Below are 13,066 nucleotides of genomic sequence, written 5' to 3'. Positions count from 1 at the left end.
GTCAGTGGGCCGGCTTCTGACGGGAGGCGTTCCCGTGGGAACACCCCCGTCAGGGAGGCACGCCCCAGGCACGCCTACGAAAGGGGGCGTGCTGTCAATCAACATCGACAGCACGCCCCCTTTGATCAGACACAACGAGCGAAGGACTTTCCTTCGCTCGTCGCGTCTGGCGCATGCGCACGACGGAGCTCCCTCCATCGTGCGCATGCTCAGTCCATAACATCGACCCACTTGCGAGCGGACAGCCGCTCGCGAGTGGGTCTGAATCAGGCCCTTGATCGGTTAGAGACCGATGTTGAAGAATTGAAGAACTTAATTGATATGAGTCCGAAATTAATGAATTGATTAACTTGATTGGTTGGGACCAATGTTGATGAATTGAAGAACTTAATTAATATGAGTCCAATGTTGGATGAGACCAATGGTTGGAGGTGTCAGCTGGAACCGATGGTGGCTGTAAGAATAAGTCTCAGTGGTAAAAACCAGACTGGTGTGCAAGTTGGTATAGGAGACTTGTTTACCAGATACAAGAACTGAATATAATGGACTGGGGAGCTTATTCAGCAGACCCACTCACTAAGATGCAAACGCTCGCTGCTGCTGATGGTATACATTGTGTATGCATTGTGCGCATGCGCATACATCGCAGTGTGCGTGCGCATACCTTAGCAAAAGTTCACAATGCATTCGCTCACTGCGTTTAGACAGCCCAGCAGAGTGAGTGACAGGGGAAGCCGTTGTAGGTGGTAACAGGGGCTGGCCATTAAAAACGGAGGAGTGGAGGTGCAAACGCAGGTGTGCCTGTGAATCTCAATGGCATTTTAGAGGTGTGCATAATTAAAAGACAGCATCATAGTACACGTCACCTGACTAGTTTTTACACTGAAGTGCTCGCATTGCTTGCGGCGGATTATGGTCAAACTGAAGTGCTACGATCGCATCCGATGTACCGATGGTTGCATACACTTCCTGGACATGAAGTGCACAAGTGGGCATCTTAAGACAGGCTAGTGGGTGTCTGCATACACTATGTGATCATTGTCTAAAAAAACTGGCGTACTAATGTATTGCTGTGCGATTGCACTGCCTATGCAATTTGCATACACATCGTGCGAGCGATCGCATCTAGCGAGCGGCTCTGAATCAGCTCCTGGGACCGTTCAGATACAGAGTGCCTGTTGGCTTAGCACTGAGCTGTAACTTCAGCAAGAAGCAATGTTGTACTGGCAACAGAGGCCAGTCTGGAAATGAAATTTATAGGGGAGGATTCCCAGGGATTAGAATTTGCGATCAGCTGGTCTGGGAGAAGCGCTCTGAGTGGAGGAAGAGCGTCAGGTGACAGAGTCCAACATGGCTGCGCCCTTACTGTTGTGTAGGAGGGAACTCTGGCGTGCAACCTGTGTGCCATCATGCTGGGAAGACATGTTGTGAGCAAGAGGCTGCGGATATCCATCTCTATGCTCAGTAGTAGGACACTGAGCAGAACAGACAGACCTCAGCACCAGCTGGGAGCGATGTGAGCGGACCTCTGTGCTATTCTGGACAGGCACTGGAGCGGTAAGAAAGTGGTTTTAATAGTCCAGAGCATGACAGCCACATGACCATGCCGCGAACATCATCCTGGCCACTCGCAGTAGCTGTGGGTGGTCACCCACAGCTATGCGAGCGGCCAAGAGGCCGCTCCAAATAAAAAAAAGCCCAGCCCTGATTCAGAGCGAGCGCTCTGTCAGAGCACCGGGTCTGAATCAGGCCCAAAATCCCTTAACCCAAATGTAGGGATAAGGGGCAGGAACAAGTATTCGAGAACTCAGGGATCAGAACAGCAAGTAATTCAGGTAATCGGTTGCCCACTTGGAATCTGCTAACATATGATGCAGACCGATTATCAGTCCCCACAGTCTCTTTGACAGCAGCTTTATTTTTTATTAGCTCTTTTTAGTTTTATGTACATTATCAACACCATAGGCTATATTTTTTTTTGCTAGTTAAGTGAAAGAAGAATTTGCTTACACTTGGTTACATACATATCAAACATATTCAGTTCAAGATACTGTACAATAATTTTTCTAGATATACGTACAGTATTTCAATTGCCTATGCTTTATGATTGACTGCTAGGATTCAATATATTCTCTGTATTCTCAAGTGCAATATAATTAGAAGATTCTTACTGCATGACATATTTTCCTTGGTAACTCCTTTTTTGCAACCGGGATAAAGGTTTACTGCAGGTACTTGTAGAACTTGGCTCATTCTGTTTTGCTGATGTATGTGAGATTTTGTTGCTTGGTTTACAGACCTCACAAATACTGGAGACATTTCGGATTTTGCACATCTTTTCTCACTTACATTTTTGGTCACTGTGAAAACAAAAAAATATTGTACATTTTGCATATGTACAAAAATAGTACAACCTACCAAAATATTGTATGTGCACTAGTAAATTATTTTGTTAAAGGTGATAAACAAGAAATTACTAAAAACCCAATCAAAAGAAACAGAGAGAATTTCCCAAGCTTTTCAAAGGGGAGAACTGCACTAATAACTAGTTTTAGATTGTAATTTATTTATTTACATTTCTTAAATGAGACAACTAAAATAATGATTATTATATTACAATTAATAAAAAATACAGAGCCTCCCCTGTCATACTCCTGAGATTTGATCTAAAAATGATTAGAACAGGGCTTGACAATTTTTTGTAAAATCTAGGAGCCACCTTAAAAGTTTAGGAGCCAGTCCATCATCCATTACCAAAAAATATGAAAGCTTGTATAGACCACCACACATGCCCTTTCAGAGCCCCTCAACCTAGTAGTAAGCCCCCTGTAATAGTGCCCCGAGTAGTAAGCCCCCTGTAATAGTGCTCCTTGTAAGAGTGCCCCCAGTAGTAACCTTCCTGTAATAGTGCCCCCAGTAGTAACCTTCCTGTAATAGTGCCCCCAGTAGTAAGCTCCCTGTAATAGTGCCCCCAGTAGTAAGCCCCCTGTAATAGTGCCCCCAGTAGTAACCTTCCTGTAATAGTGCCCCAGTAGTAAGCCCCCTGTAATAGTGCCCCCAGTAGTAAACCCCCTGTAATAGTGCCCCCAGTAGTAAGCCCCCTGTAATAATGCCCCAGTAGTAAGCCCCCTGTAATAGTGCCCCCAATAGTAAGCCCCCTGTAATAGTGCCCCCAGTAGTATGCCCCCTGTAACAGTGCCCCCTGTAGTAAGCCCCCTTTATTAGTGCCCTCAGTAGTAAGCCTCTTGAAATAGTGCACCCAATAGTAAGCCCCTTGTAATAGTGCCCCCAGTACTAAGCCCCCTCTAAAAGTGCCCCCAGTATTGGTGCCCCCAGTAGTATGCCCCCTGCAATAGTGCCCCCAGTACTAAGCCCCCTCTAATAGTGCCCCCAGTACTAAGCCCCCTCTAAGTGTGCCGTGCACACACACACAAAAAAAACCCAGAATACTTACCTTATGCCACAATCCTGTGTCCGCTGCCTTCTGCTGCTCTTCGGAACTATGGGAGAGACATCATGGCATCTCTCCCATAGTGCCCATGGGAGGAGCCGGACGCTGGAGCTCAAGAGTGAGCTCCGGCTGCCGCTGCTCCTCGTTACTATGGGAGAGATGTCATGATGTCTGTCCCATAGTGCCCATGAGGGGAGCTGGATGCCGGAGCTCAGGAGTGAGCTCTGGCTGCTGTTGCAGTGAGTTTGGCGCCCGCTGGTAAAATTTCAGCAGGAACCTGGCAAAAGGAGCTTCCCTGTGGCGGTGGGGAGGGGAACGCGGGGGGGCTTGGAAATCCTGGTTGCTAAGACTAAAATCTTAGCCGCCATGGCTACCTGGTGACTGGGATTTGTTGAGCCCTGGATTAGAATAATACAAAGAAGATATTTATAACTTGTAAACATCTTCTTTGTTTATTGTAATCATTTTTATAGTTAACACTCACCAGCTTTGTGGAGCTCCCTGGTACTGCAGGGAGACGAGAGATTAGGCAGCAACAGCTCAGCCTCACTTCTGTATAGTCAGCCACTGCTTGCAGAGCTGGGGCGGGGCCACACCACGGGCAGTAAGTGCAATACGCCAACTCCCTTAATGCTAAATGATCCATTTTAAACTCACCAATAAAGCGCCTATAAAGTCCTCATCCAACTCTCTCTCCCCTACATCTCTGCCGTTATCTAACCACATTCACTTTCCACTTCACTCTGCCAGTGAAACACCTCTATTCCCAACTGATAACTTCACCCCTCTCACGCTTCTAGGATTTTGTCTGGACTGCTCCCAAACTCTGCAACCCACTGCTTCTCTGTTTTGCAAAGATTCGAATGGGCTTTCTAAGCTATTTCTTTACCAGGACTTGCCTTTCAAATCTCATTCTAAGAAACTCTTTGTATCATGCTTGTTTGTCCTCACCCACTTCTATAGATTATAAGCTCTCACAAGCAGGGCCCACTTTTGTCATATACTTTTGACTTATGTCTGTAAATGCACAATTGTTTATCTAGTATCTTAATATAGTAATGTTATGCACTATATATGCTATCTGATTGTTCTATATCTGTATAGGCGCTCTTTAAAGTCACTACAAACCCTTAGCAGCACCCTCTAAATAAAGGCTAATAATAATGATAACAACAATATTTACATGACCAAAACCTTATATTACAGCTAACCTGATCTAATCGACCTAAAAAAATATATTCAAATGTCTACAGTAAATACAATAATATGTCTAATTAATCATCACACTGCTTGTGTCATTTGACATGCAGTACTTCACCTTCTTCCTTTTTATTTTACTGATACCCCTGTTTCTCCTATTCATGTCACCTCTTCTTAATTTTATAACCAAACTGCAATTCCCTGCATGAAAATATTGTAACCTCAATAATGATCCACTTTAAAACAAAATAATAATAACACCTCTCTTAAAGCTGATAACCTAAGTGATCCTTCTTACTAAAGCTGGGAACACACTAGGTCGACGGGTTTAACCGACCTGCTGACCTATCTGATGATTGGTACAGTAAGTGCATACACACTTACCAATCATCTGCATAATGTGCCAGGCTTGATGTCACAACTGGATGGGCATTTAAATTTGCTCATTTGATCCCTGCAGCATGTGTACAGGCGAACAGCGGGTCACCTATACATGCTAGCAGATGATCAATATATCGTTCAGAGCCAATCCGACATGTCTGTGAACAACGTCGTTCAAAACCATATCGGGTGTACACACCTGCCGATGTACTATAGATATGTTGGCCGTTCAATGGAATGGCCAATATATCTATCAGCGTGTACCCAGCTTTAGCTTCTCCCTACTATTGCCAAATACCCTGGGGGGGGGGGGCTGCTGCACAAAACTGGTAAATAAATCGTGCTGGCCACAAAGGGAAGGGGAGCCAATACCAATAGCAACTGGTTGCAATTCTTCTGTTGATTTTGTTTGGCCATGGCTGAGAATAACTCCAGAAAAGCTTCAGGTAATTCTTACTAAATTATTATTATTATTACTGTTGCTGGTACAAGAAAAAACGCTGCATCTATCGTCGATGTCAAATTGGGCTTCTGTAGCTACACTAACAAACATTAAATGTCCTTAGAGCTTTTATTTGCTTTTAGAAATAATTAAATGTATTTCTATATAGTGACAATCATATCTAACCTATTCCATCAGACCACACCCACATACCCATAAGGCACCAGTTAGACCTCCTCTATGCAATCAGATTACACCAATATGTCCACCAGACTCCCCCATGTCAATTTGTGGGAAATGAAAATAGAGGACACTCAGGGGATTTGTGGACACTGATTTGGAGCTGTAATAATAACACTTTGAAGTCTGTTAATTAACCTGGCTCACCTCCTTCAGCCACCAAAACAATCTCAGCATCTGTTGGCATGGCCTGCTCTGTGTGTGTCATACTGGCCTACTCTTGAAAATGCATTTCAGGTAGATTGTGAAAGCAACACCTAATAGCGCGCATTAAAGTGGGAGTGTACTGCTGCATCTGAGGGGTGTGTCATAAAATTGATTTACATCCAAATTAGGGGTGTGCACTGGCCACTTTTCGTGTTTTGTGTTTTGGTTTTGGATCTGGATATTTCTTCGTGTTTTGGATCTGGATTGGTTTTGCCAAAACCACCCTTCCATGTTTTGGGTTCTGGTTTTTGTGTTTTGGATCTGTATTTTTTTTTAAAAAAAGCATAAAAACAGCTAAAATCACAGAATGTGTTGGTTTTTCTGCTCCTATGCTATTATTAACCTCAATAACCTTAATTTCCACTAATTTCCAGTCTATTCTGAACACCTCACACCTCACAATAGTGTTTTTATGTCCAAAAGGTTGCACCGAGGTAGCTGGATGACTATGCTAAGCGACACGAGTGGGCGGCACAAACACGTGACCCATCTAGGAGTGATATTGCAGTGGCAGACAGGATGGCAGTTTGAAAAACTAGGCCCCAAACTGTACATAATGCAAAGAAAAAAAATAGGTGCAAGATGGAATTGTCCTTGGGCCCTCCCACCCACCCTTATGTTGTATAAACAGGACATGCACACTTTAACAAAGCAATCATTTCAGCGCCAGGGTCTGCCACACAACTGTGGCTGAAATGATTGGTTCGTTTGGGCCCCCACAAAACAAGCTGGTAATTAATCTGTCCCTGCACAAACTGGCTCTACGGAGGCAAGATGTCGTCCTCATCCTCCTCATCCACCGATTCCTCACCCTCTTCAGTGTTGTGTACATCCTCATCCTCACAGAGTATTAACTCGTCCTCACTGGAATCCACCACAGGTCCCTCTGTACGTTCTGGAAGCTGGTCTCCCTGGAAGAGTTGATAATTCATTTTTATGAACATCATCTTCTCCACATTTTGTGGAAGCCACCTCCTACGCCTTTCGCTGACAAGGTTCCCGGCTGCACTAAACACTCTTTCGGAGTACACACTGGAGGGGGGGCAACTCAGGTAAAATAGAGCCAGTTTGTACAGGGGCCTCCAAATTGCCTATTTTTCCTGCCAGTACAGGTATGGACTGTCTGACATGCCTACTTGGATGCTGTCACCAATGTAATCCTCCACCATTCTGTCAATGGTGACAGTATCATATGTAGTGACAATAGACATGTCAGAAATTGTTGCCAGGTCCTTCAGTCTGGACCAGATGTCCAAACTTGGTCCTGCCTGCCCTGCATCACCGCCAGCGGGTTGCTTAGGATAGCTAAGTTTTTTCCTGGCAGCCCCAGTTGCGGGAGAAAATGAAGAAGGAGCTGTTGACGTGTCACAATCCGCTTCAGCTGACAGTGTGTTCACCAGCAGGTCTTTGCACCTCTGCAGGCTTGTGTCGGCCGGAAAGAGAGACACCACATAGGCTTTAAACCTAGGATCGAGCACAGTGGCCAAAATGTAGTGGTCTGATTTCAACAGATTGACCACCCTGGAATCCTGGCAAAGCGAATGAAGGGCTTCATCCACAAGTCCCACATGCCGAGCGGAATCGCTCCATCTTAGCTCCTCCTTCACTTTCTCCAGCTGCTTCTGCAAAAGCCTGATGAGGGGAAGGACCTGACTCAAGCTGGCAGTGTCTGAACTGACTTCACGTGTGGCAAGTTCGAAGGGCTGGAGAACCTTGCACAACACAGAAATCATTCTCCACTGCGCTTGAGTCAGGTGCATACCCCCTCCTTTGCCTATGTCATAGGTGGATGTATAGGCTTGAATGGCCTTTTGCTGCTCCTCCATCCTCTGAAGCATATAGAGGGTTGAGTTCCACCGCGTCACAACCTCTTGCTTAAGGTGATGGCGGGGCAGGTTCAAGAGTGTTTGCTGGCGCTCCAGTCTTCGGCACGCAGTCGCTGAATGGCGAAAGTGGCCGGAAATTTTTCGGGCCACCCAAAGCGTCTCCTGCACGCCCCTGTCGCTTTTCAGAAAATTCTGCACCACCAAGTTTATTGTGTGAGCAAAACATGGGACGTGCTGGAATTTGCCCAGATGTAATGCCCGCACAATATTGGTGGTGTTGTCAGATATCACAAATCCCCAGGAGAGTCTAAGTGGGGTAAGCCACTGGGCGATGATTTCCCTCAGTTTCTCTAAGAGGTTGTCGGCGGTGTGCCTCTTACTGAAACCGGTGATACACAGCGTAGCCTGCCTTGGAACGAGCTGGCGTTTCTGAGATGCTGCTACTGGTGACGCTGCTGTTGTTGCTGCGTATGGCGATACATCTACCCAGTGGGCTGTCACAGTCATATAGTCCTTAGTCTGCCCTGTTCCACTTGTCCACATGTCCGTGGTTAAGTGGACATTGGGTACAATGGCATTTTTCAGGACACTGAGGACACTTTTTCTGACGTTTCTGTACAGTCTCGGTATCGCCTGCCTAGTGAAGTGGAATCTAGACGGGATTTGGAACCGGGGACACACTACCTCCATCAATTGTCTAAATCCCACTGCACTAATGGCGGATACCGGACGCACGTCTAACACCAACATAGCAGTCAAGGCCTCAGTTATACGTTTTGCTTCAGCATGACTGCTGTCGTACTTCATCCTCCTTGCTAAGGACTGTTGGAGGGTCAATTGTTTAGTAAAAGTAGTGGTGTTCCTACTTCCTCTCTGGGATGATGAATGACTCCCAGCAGCAGCAACAGCAGCAGCGGCAGCAGGAGGCGTAGCCATGCAGGATCCTCCAGAGGAATCCCGGATGGGAGAGTCAGTCATGCCAGTGACATGGCCTGCAGGACTACTTCCGATCCTGACTAAGGAGGAAATTGATGAGGAGGGAGTTGACGGTGTGGTTTGCAGGCACTTGGATACAACAGGACAACGGGATTTAGGTGTCCCTGGACTGCTTACGGTCTTAGCCAAAGTTTCTGAACTTGACAGTAACTTTTTATGAATGCGCTGCAGGTGCCGTATAAGGGAGGATGTTCCTAGGTGGTTAACGTCCCTACCCCTACTTATTCCACCTTTACATATGGTACATATGGCAAGACAGTTGTCCGGATTTGGATAGAAATATTGCCAGACCAAAGAGGTGGAATGTTTGGTCTTCTGCCCAGGCATGACCGTGATGGGCTTTTTCATCCCACAGACAACAACTCTCTCCCCCGGAGCCTGATTTAAACAAACCACATCACCATCAGAATCCTCCTCGCCAACTTCCTCGTCAGCGCCAGCTACACCAGTATCCTCATCCTGTTGTACTTCAACAGTGACATCTTCAATTTGCATATCAGCAAGTGGACTGTGGGTGCTCCTTTCAGCACTTGCAGGGGGCGTGCAAATGGTGGAAAGAGCCACCTCTTCCCGTCCAGTGCTGGGAAGGTCAGGCATCACAACCACCACCACACTTGGACTCTCCTTGGGGATTTGTGATATCTTCTTAGAGCGCACAGTTCTTCGCTGTGCTTTTGCCAGCTTAACTCGTTTGATTTTTTTAGTGGGAGGAGGGCTTCCATCGTCATGTGAAGCTGAACCACTAGTCATGAACATAGGGAAAGACCTTAGCCATTCCTTGCCACTCCGTGTCGTAAATGGCATATTGGCAAGTTTACGTTTCTCTTCAGATGATTTAAATGTTTTTTTCAAGGTCATTTTCCTCAACATTGTCATTTGGGATTGTATGTGCCCTCTACTATGACATTGGGCATCGGCCTTGGCAGACGACGTTGATGGCATGTTATCGTCTATGTCATGACTAGTGGCAGCAGCTTCAGCACTAGGAGGAAGTGGTTCTTGATCTTTCCCTATTTTATTTTTATCGGAGAAAGTTTGGTCCTCCATTTATATTATATTGATATATACGTGCGGCTAAGGCGCACACAAACACAGAAAATATTTTTTTATTTTTGTTGGAGACTAGTGCACTTTGTGGGTTACACCACCCTTTAAGAAATGAGCCAGCCGGCCCTTTACTAATGGGACACAGGCGCACGCTTGGCGCTGCTCCTTTGTTGATGCACGTGCAGCCACAGTGCACACAATTCACAAACAGAATTTTTATTTTTATTTTGTTTGGACTGTCCTTTGGGGGTTACAGCACCCTTTAGCGGTCAATCCAGCCAGCCTTTTACTTATGGGACACAGGCGCACGCTTGGCACTACTTTGTTGATGCACGTGCGGCTACTGCGCACACAATTCACAAACACAAAAAAATATATTTTTTCATTTTGTTTGGAGTGCCCTTTGGGGGTTACAGCACCCTTTAACGGACAAGCCAGCCGGCCTTTTACTTATGGGACACAGGCACACGCTTGGCGCTGCTCCTTCGTTGATGCACGTGCAGCCACAGTGCACACAATTCACAAACACAGAAAAATATATTTTTTTATTTTGTTTGGAGTGCCCTTTGGGGGTTACAGCACCCTTTAACGGACAAGCCAGCCGACCTTTTACTTATGGGACACAGGCGCACGCTTGGCGCTGCTCCTTCGTTGATGCACGTGCAGCCACAGTGCACACAATTCACAAACACAGAAAAATATATTTTTTTATTTTGTTTGGAGTGCCCTTTTGGGGTTACAGCACCCTTTAGCGGTCAATCCAGCCGGCCCTTTATTTATGGGACACAGGCGCACGCTTGGTACTACTTTGTTGATGCACGTGCGGCTACTGCGCACACAATTCACAAACACAGAAAATATTTTTTTATTTTGTTTGGAGTGTACTTTGGGGGTTACAGCACCCTTTAATGGACAAGCCAGCTGGCCCTTTACTTATGACACAGGCGCACGCTTGGCACTACTTTGTTGAATCACGTGCGGCTACTGCGCACACAATTCACAAACACAGAAAATATTTTTTTATTTTGTTTGGAGTGTACTTTGGGGGTTACAGCACCCTTTAACGGACAAGCCAACCGGCCTTTTACTTATGGGACACAGGCGCACGCTTGGCACTACTTTGTTGATGCTAGTGCGGCTACTGCACACACAATTCACAAACACAAAAAAAAAAATATTTTTATTTTGTTTGGAGTGCCCTTTGGGGGTTACAGCACCCTTTAGCGGTCAATCCTGTCGGCCCTTTATTTATGGGACACAGGTGCACGCTTGGCACTAATTTGTTGATGCACGTGCGGCTACTGCGCACACAATTCACAAACACAAAAAAATATATTTTTTCATTTTGTTTGGAGTGCCCTTTGGGGGTTACAGCACCCTTTAACGGACAAGCCAGCCGGCCTTTTACTTATGGGACACAGGCACACGCTTGGCGCTGCTCCTTTGTTGATGCACGTGCAGCCACAGTGCACACAATTCACAAACACAGAAAAAATATTTTTATTTTAGCACTTGGGGGGAGCACCCCTGATGGACAGAGCACCCCCTGGACAACACTACAGCACCCCTTTAGGACTGGGACACTGCACAGGACTTTGGAGTGGACACAGCCCCTATGGACAACTGACTGCACAACACAGTCCAGCCAGTCCCTATGGACTTTGAAGTAGTGGACACAGCCCCTATGGACAACAGCAGCACAGCGCAGCACAGCACAACACTACACTACACTACACTACAACACTACACTACACTGCACAGCCCAGCCAGCCCTAACTCACACCGTCCCTCTTCACTGTCCACAGCCGAGTGAGAAAATGGCGCCGACGCGGGTACCTTATATAGGATCCAAAACCAGCGAGACTCGGAAGGCGGGATGATGACGTTTTGCCTCGATTTCAGATCCGAGTCAGCCGGGAAAAGTCGAGCCTGACTCGGATCGGCCTCGGATCGGGGGTGTTCGGATTTCAGAAACCCGAACCCGCTCTCCCCTAATCCAAATGTAAATGAGCCCCAAAGCAGTTAGTAAAATCTATTTTTTGATGAAAACACACTTTTCAGAAAATACATGTAGCCATAGGGATCATTGTGCCTTGAGACCAATGCAGGGAAATGATACTAATGATCCCATTTGAATGTATATATCGCTGGGTTTTTTTTGTATAACAGCTACAGAATGGGGGTAAGGTGGAATCAGGGAGATTGCTAGACTCTTCAGGGAGACAGGTGGATTGCTGCTATTTCAGTTAGTCTCCCTGACAATGATGGAGAGTTGGCAAGTATGGTGTGTGTATGTGTGTATACCTTTCTTAGTGAGTACACAGACAGGTCCAGAAAGTTCTCTACAGGTCTAGTGCTCTCACTTCCATACCAGGAGCATGAGAAGGTATAATGATGAAAGCCTATGCAGCCACAATGCTAGGGGGTTGGAAGATCGGTCTAATCACCCCCCTCTGGACAGCGTTATATAACTGACCACAGTATTTACTGCAGAACCTGGTCCCCTGCTGCCATTTCTTAGTAAAATAAGTGCTAGAGAGTGTAAGTGCTACTCTACTTACAGAAAAATACAATTCATACATACTGTACATCCCACCCAGGATCACAGATCTGGCTCATCTGTTGTCAAAAACACAAACCTTTCACTCTGTCCCTGTGACAAGTGCCCTGGCTGTCCCCCTGAGCAGATGCAAATATTATTATTATTTTTTTTATGTCAACATTATACAAAATATGCGCAAGCTTCCCCATCTCCAACTGAGTTTGAAGCATACTATATTTGTGTAAAACAAGTGTGCACAGTGTATATAATCACTTTTAAAAACACTGTTGCATCATTTTTAGGAGTCATCATTATCAACTTTGCATATATATGAGGGTTAGAGCACATCATTATATATGAGGGTTAAAGGCAGTCCTTTAGTCTCACTTTGTGACTACACGCCCCTTAATGTACTTTGGCATTGACTGTACACCCAGTGCAATGATATGCATGTCCACTTTCCATGACTGCACACCCATTCAAGCAATGAAAATCTGCTTGCAATCGCAATGTTGTTGCAGCCTAACATAAGGAGGCCCACATCCCCTTACCCGCATCCATAATACTTAGCAAAATAGCGAAACCATCGGTAACATTGAGTACCATCGCAGCCCCTCGCACACTTGCACAAGGTCTGACCTTACTCAGAAATTGTTAACCTTATCGCGCACAGTGAAAGCCCAAGCTGCATATGGCATCACAGTGGCTAATTTATGCACACCCCTGTAATGACG

The 13,066-nt window shown here is 45.9% G+C and overlaps 1 protein-coding gene across 1 annotated transcript in view; it reads right to left on the bottom strand.

Moving 5' to 3' along the window:
- The window catches only part of LOC148442118 (rap guanine nucleotide exchange factor 6-like), a 672,269-nt gene that overhangs the window by 82,968 nt on the left and 576,235 nt on the right, over positions 1-13,066 (bottom strand). Inside the window, 1 exon segment of the mRNA XM_088464211.1 lies at positions 2,172-2,360. Coding sequence (XP_088320337.1) covers positions 2,172-2,360 — 189 coding nt within the window.

Source organism: Taudactylus pleione, unplaced genomic scaffold (assembly GCF_031769625.1).
Source record: "Taudactylus pleione unplaced genomic scaffold, aTauple2 ptg001609l, whole genome shotgun sequence".
Lineage (NCBI taxonomy): Eukaryota > Metazoa > Chordata > Amphibia > Anura > Myobatrachidae > Taudactylus > Taudactylus pleione.
The sequence above is the reverse complement of the archived record's forward strand: the minus strand, read 5'-3'. Positions and strand labels throughout refer to the sequence as shown.